The 6,969-nt window shown below is 51.4% G+C and overlaps 1 protein-coding gene across 2 annotated transcripts in view; it reads right to left on the bottom strand.

Moving 5' to 3' along the window:
* Positions 1 to 6,969, bottom strand: part of LOC111159088 (integrin subunit alpha 9) — a 333,563-nt gene that overhangs the window by 162,496 nt on the left and 164,098 nt on the right. For both annotated transcript variants that reach the window (XM_022521479.1, XM_022521480.1), the window contains one exon: positions 1,925 to 2,071. In XM_022521479.1, coding sequence (XP_022377187.1) covers positions 1,925 to 2,071 — 147 coding nt within the window. The remainder of the gene's footprint in view (positions 1 to 1,924; positions 2,072 to 6,969) is intronic.

Here is a 6,969-nt window from a genome sequence, read left to right as displayed (position 1 = left end):
AAAAAAAAAAAATTAAAAAAAAAATAGGCCCCCTTCCCTATTTCAGTCTCACCTGTCACTCTTGCACCCTTCTGTAACTGCTGGCCTGGCCATGGCTGCAGCCTTTCTGGATCCTGGGTAGATGGACACCCAGCCCCTCCATGTGTAGCTCGAGGCTCACCCACCACCACTCTTCCATCTTCTTCACTCACTCCAGAAAATTACAACTCTCTTGCTGACTGATGCCCCATCCCCCACAGCGTTCTCCTCTCTGTCCCTATTAACTCATCTATAATCACTGTAATGGGGCCTCAGGAAGCCTAAACATAGGTGCTTGGTTGACCACCTTGACCAGAAGAGACCAAGAAGGGCATTTTAATACTAATCTGTCTCTGCACCTTTGGCTCTGATCAGGCTCATTCACTGAGACCCCAGCCTACTCCAAGTGTCAATAACCAGCAGGACATACCAGTCACCTTCCAGGGTACCCGTGTTTTGAAAGAAGTTCACGTTCAAAATCAAAACAAGGACATAAAAAGTCAGTATGGCCAGTAGGTTGTGTGTATACATGTAGCAGGTGCTGGGAGCCCTGTCCACATCCCTGCACGACTGTGGCCTCTCCCCCTGCTGATGTGAGTGTAGGCAGTGAATGGCTCATATTTGCATTCTTCCTCAGAGAACTATCTGAAGCTGAAGCAGCTCTCCTTCAAGGAGACCTACACTCCCCTTCTACACGGGATGGCCAGGCAATGGCTGACTAACAAGGGACCCAACAGGTCAGCCCCCTTGTCTCAAGAAGACAGCTCTTTGGTATAATTTATGTTACTGAATTCTCCAGCTCAGCTAGGGCTAGCCTAGCTGAGGCCACATCCGTGCTCAGTCCATTCCACTTTCCTCACTTCCTTAGGTTTCTCCCATGTGCTACCAAATCTCTGTCTCAGGCTCTGCTTCTAGGGAACCTGAAGCCAAGATCGTGTGGGAGATACTTTGGGAGAGAATTGGGTAAAAAATCTCACCACTTAACTGAACTTCTGAATGCACATGTCAAACCTCAAACCCTTCTCTGTGGTTTGGTTCACAAGTCTAATCGGCAAGGCTTGGGTCACTTGTTGTGCTAGGTTTCCCCTAAGCTCAGTGCAGTCAGCAGGAGGGTGGGGCTGGTGGGTGGTTCCATGACTTTGCTCCCACCCTACACAGAAGTCTAGTTCAGCCAAAAAGCAGTTTTGCCTGACCATTCCCCCAACCCCTGCCACCAAGGTCCTGGATCTGTGGTGATCGTGGGTGTTGAGGAAAGACTGAAAACAGACTGGGGACCACAGGGTCTTTGCCTATGTCCAGGACAGAAGTCAGCGCTGCATGTGTCACGGATGGCTCAGGGCCGATGGGCAGCACTGTGGCAGAATCAGCTTACAGGCTCACTCCTACTGGGAGGGCCTCTACCTGACATGGCTTTGCAGCTCATCTACACAGCAGCACACCCGAGAACCTGATCAGCATCAGTCAGGATGGGTGGCCCACCAGCACTCGTCCTGTACTGTTCTCCAGGGATGCAAGGGTTGGAAATTTCTAACCCAACAACCAATTCTACAAGATGATGTCCTTGCTTCTTCACCTGACTCATGCCCTCACCAAGAAAACATTTAGTGAGTGCCTACTATGTGATCTCAGCTCTGGAAATGGTCTAGGAACAGGTGTCAAGTTGAGGGGCCCAGTAACCAGTTCATGACCTCCAAGGGGTTATAAGTTTATAACCACTTGGGAATAGCCTCAATGTGTTTAAATTATGTCGTTCTTAGATGCAACCCCCCAAACCACACATTTTGCCATTTTGCAGATTAGTAAAGGGAGGCGCAGTGAGAGGGTGTACCCAGACAGCCAGGGCCACAGTTTCTGCCACAGGCACCTTGCCACCCTGGGTCCCGGCCAGGAGTTTCAAGGTTCTGACCTGATTCCTTTGGGCAATCTTCTGTCCCTTCTTCCAGCGGAGCACTGGTGTCAGAGCTGGCAGCTCCCTCTCCTCTCCAGTCGCATGTTCACCCAAGCTGTAGGCGGCCTCAAACACAATGGGACTGATGACGTCCTGCACTCGCCGCTGCAACAAGAAACAGGCCCATGCATTAACAGCTGGCGCTGGGCGACGCACGCAGAGCATTTCGCAGTTTACAAAGACCTTCCACATGGATGGCCTCATGCCAGCCTCACAGCCACCCCTGTGAGGTAAGACTTTATCGTTCTCCTATCCTAGCTGAGGTAACTAAGGCGGAGAGCGGGGAACGTCTTGTCCAAGGTCAGCTGCATAATGAGCGGGGGCTTCCCCACTCTACCTTGTGGGGGGAGCTAATCATCTTCTCTTCAGCATATGGAACACATGACCCTACTCGTCTTCCAAATATCCTTCTAAGCCAGCTGGCGGGCGGGGGAAGCATCTGCGCTCGCACCGTAAGCTGACCCTCCGCATTCCCAGTGTCTGGAGGAGCAAAGGTCTTTTGTATGGAGATGGATACGGCTCTTGTGCTGCAGCAGGAGATCGAGTGACACTGAGGAGCCTACTGTCTTCCCGGGGTTCAGGATCGGTGGAGCCAGGACTGAAAGTCTTATTTCTGGCCCTATGTTCTTTCTTCTGAAACCCCAGGGCTTTAAGACCCAAAGGAATGAATGAAAGGTTGCTAATCACAACAGAAAAGCAGGGGATGGGAAGGAAAGCAGGGATGGGAAGGGAAGAAGGCAAATAGACAACAAACACCTACAAGATGCCAGGCACCATGCCAGGTGTTCTGAACACACAGGCAACATGCCCGAGCCCCGCGAACTAGAACTTCTTATCCTCCATCATCCAGGAAAGGAAAAGGAAGTTGCAAGGGTACATTCCCCAGGGCACAAGGCTGAGAGGGCCAGCACGCCCTGTGGAAGGTGGGCTTCCAAGTGGAGTGGGGCACATCTGAGATGTGGCACGAATAAGCCAAGTCCCCACTGCTCCACACCTGTCTCAGGCAGGAAGCCAGCAGAGGAGCATGGCGGCCCCGTCAGGGACTGAGAGAAGCTGGGCAGGTGGCCAGAAGCCAACCACAGGGCTGGGAGTGGAGCCGAGGACGTCACACCACTCTCTGGGTGAAGTCGGGTGGAATTTCGAACAGGTTAGAGCTGTGTTCAAAATAGTAGAAAGTTCTGAAGTTCCCAAGCAGCGCACCATGAGGAACCTGCTCCCAGGCCTCCCCGACAGCCAGCGCCCCTCTCCGCAGGCAGGCATGCCAGCTAGGTTTTGGATACTGGTCCAGTCTAAGCGGGAGTGGGCACATCGCAGTCGTGACATGCTGTGGTTTGTCTTCCTCGCTTCGCATGTGCACTGGAGTTGGAGACGGTTGGGTCACAACACAGAGCTCCAGCACACAACGACCTGTTAGAGTGGATGCCCTCACCCACCGACGTCTGCACTCACATCTGCCTTAACGAGCAAATGGGTGGCGGCCCCCCCATAAATTAGCAGCATTCTCCAAGATGGCGCCCAGGAACCTCAGTTCCCCGGGAGGGGAATAAATTAAAGGGTCTGTGATCAAACAATTTGGGGGAGGGGATGGAAGGGGGAGAGAGCAGGCTAAACAAAGTTAAAAAGGGTTTTTATTCTGTTTTGTTTCTCTCTGTTTTTAACATGGTTGCCTCTGAAAAAGGGTAGGGTTGTTCCGTGGAGCAGATACTCAGAGGCAATGGAGAGCAGAGGAGGAATCTCCCACAGCAGCCCAGGACAGGAGGGGACACCGAAGCCAGCGGGCTGTGGCGTGGGGAGCCATAAGTGGCCATACCTGTGGAGTGTGGGGGATAGATGACACTGGGGGCAGAGGCCCGAACAGCGAGGAGATGCTTCATGTTCAGGAAAGCATGCAGTGGGGGATAGATTCAATCATTTAGCATAACTAAAATACAGGGGAGTGCCGGGGAAGTCTTGGATACACTGCTTCCAGAAAATTCTCTTGACCTTCGGATTTTAGGGACAGATATTTAACACCTATGTCCTTTCCTGGAGCAAAACACACTCCTGGGAAATGGATCTCCTCTGCCTTGCTGACTCTGATAAGCAGAATCTAAAGACTTTTGGAGGCATGGAGAAGAAAAGCCCGAGCCATCTTTATGGTTTGAGAAATACATGCTTCAGTGTTTTGTTTTGTTTTGCTTTGTTTTTTAGGGTTGACTACCTTAAGGCTTTGCATTTAAATCCTTCACGGTGAAGTAAGGCAGTTACTATGTTTTTATTCTTGGGGGAAAGGTCGAATGTGGGGGTGGGGGAGACAGAAGTAACTCATCATTTCCTGACCACCAGCCCCAAGTATTCCAGAGACTGGGCCAAGACATCACTTTCCTTAATCTGCACACCACCTGAGCTGGTAGACTACTGCTCCCATCCTGCAGATGAGGCAACAGAGGCTTGGGAGCTCAAATAAATGTCACTCCACCCCAAAGCGTGTAATAAGTTGTAGGACCAGAAGCAAAACTGCCTTCCCTTAAGTCCATAATATACCATTCAAAGGTTATCCAAACTGCCTTAGGTGCTGACGTCAGCCTCAAAAATCACCTGTTCACTTATGAAGATACAGGGCGGGGGGGAGCACTGTTTTTCAGACAGGCACGCCAGCCCTGTTCCCAAACACGCGGCCATCCAAGCCAGGCTCACCGTGGAGGGACACTGTACTGGGGATGAGTAACGGAGTCTGACATCTAGGCTTGCAGATGCTATGCTCTGGTACTGATCGCAAGAACCTGTTTTAAGTAAGATGTTTGGAAGTACAGTTCTTATTACATGTGCCCATAGCTCTGGGCAGGAGGGAACAAAACCGTACTGAGAGCCGTGGGCAGAGGCGGAGGTGGGCACGGCATTCTGAAAGGCGCCAACACCCCCCAAGAGGACATCCCCCTGCCCATGCTGGATTTGTATTATTGGAGCTGCGAAGGAAAAGTAGCAGCAACATTTGGTGGTTTCCTTGTCCTTTCTGAAAGCTTCCCTCAGATCAGCACTGCAATTAGTGAAGGAACTCCTTAGGAGAGAGGAGGCTTAGCTTTCTGGCACAGACCGTAATCACTGAAACGTTACTGCTTTAAGGAAAAACAAAATCACCACTATGAATGGAAACTTCTAACGTTGAACACTTATTCAGCAGACCAAGAGGCAAGACTCTACCTTTTCGCCCTAAAGATCAACAGGAAGTGTCCTGATTCTGAAAGCTGAAGGAGCCCACACAGAGAACAACCCCCGGCCCCATCCCAGGCGGGTGGCAGAATTTGTGGTGGCTGAGGTTTAACAGGGAACTTAACATATGCTCAATTACAAACTCATTGGGTGCTTACTTTATGCCAGGCTGCGTGCTGGATCCAAGGGACACAGAGATGAAAGACCATTGGGGAAACAGTAAGCATAATGACTATCTCGTGTAATACACACAGAACAGAAGAGGCTCTGGAGACTCAATGAGGGACATATAATTCAGACAGAGGGTTAGAAGGCTTCCCAGAGCTGCCCTGGGCTCAGCCACAGAGGAGGCCAGAAGCATGGCTGGTCCAGCCGCGTGGAGAGGGCATGGTGTGTCCAGTGGATTGCGTGTGATTCCCAAAGGTGGGGAAGTTGGGCTTCTGGGGAGGACGAGGGAGAGAAGAGGCTGAAGCAGAGACTGGACCTCAGGGGGCTCACAGGTGCGCTGACTGCATCCTGTGAGCGGGGAAGAACTGCGAGGACAGTAAAAATCGCAAGGACGGTAAGTAAGAACTGCAAGGTGATGCTAGAGGCTGTGTTTGAGAAGAATCCCTCTGGTTTCTTGCACCAATGGGGTGAGATGGGAGGCAGGGAGGCCAGTGAGGAGGCTGGAGGAAGCTGTGCTCTAGAAAGCCCCCTCTTGCTGTAGAACGGAAGTAGACCGATGGGGGGCAAGCCTGGGGACAAGTAGGATAGGAGGAGGTCACCATAGGGCTTCAGAGGAAAGACTGTGAAGGCCTTTGCCAGGACACAGCAGTGGTGATGGAGCAAACGGGAGGGATGGGAAGGTGACTTAGGAGGAAATGGTGGTAGGACTTGAGGACGGGATATGGGGATGACCTCTCTTCCATCAATAATTTTGGAGGACGGCCTGATGTTCAGCTTGTGTGAGTGAGTGGACACATGTCACTCAACATCATGTTAGCAGGAAAAGGACAAGTATGCCATGAACTTAGGAGTAGACACACGGAGCTTTGTTACGACACAGAAATCTCCTTCCTGGCTCCAGGCTCTAACTCTGCAAGGAATCTTCCTGAATACACTGATCTGGGCCTAAACCTCCGTGCTTCCTCTTGTCTTACACAAAACTGCACGCCTGCTCCAGTGTCTAAGGTCAGCCTTCCCTGGCACTGGCTCGTACAGACTCACCATAGGTCCTCTGCCTATACTATGAGCCCATCCAAACATCTTATCAGGGATGGGCTTTGCCCTCCTTTGGACTACAACCTCCTCCTTCCTCAGCTCATCTCATATGCAAAGACATTCTCTTGGGGTCTCTAGGGAGGGCTGCGGGGCCTTGCAGAGTCTGCTGGCAAGAGGCAGTGAGGGCCTCAGAGCAACATGCCTTCCTACGGACTCTCTTCCTTATGGAGAGAACTTCCGGCTTTTCCTTCTATCTGATCACCTTGCTCTGAAAATGAAACAGAAGTAACTCAAATCCTGCAGGGAGGCCCGCTGACAAGCAGGTGCCACCCACCACCAGGGCTGCTTTGCCCATTAGCCTAGGGTGTCTAAGCAGTTGGCCAAGGCCTCAAAGTCATTGTCTCCTTTATTTGTGTCATCACAGAATTTTCATTGGTGAGTATAATTAGTATCAAATCACAAGAACCCACCTACCTGCCCAGAACAAGGCATGCATTACTACGTGGGGGAAACCTTCCCAGGGAGATGTGATTCCAACCCTGGCTTCAAGACTTGAAGAAAGTGGGTCCTGTGCTCTGGGCACCCTCGACTAGCCTCGAGATTTAGAAACC

Source organism: Enhydra lutris, unplaced genomic scaffold (assembly GCF_002288905.1).
Source record: "Enhydra lutris kenyoni isolate GAN:26980312 unplaced genomic scaffold, ASM228890v2 scaffoldscaffold66, whole genome shotgun sequence".
NCBI lineage: Eukaryota > Metazoa > Chordata > Mammalia > Carnivora > Mustelidae > Enhydra > Enhydra lutris.
This window is presented reverse-complemented; position numbering and strand designations above follow the sequence as displayed.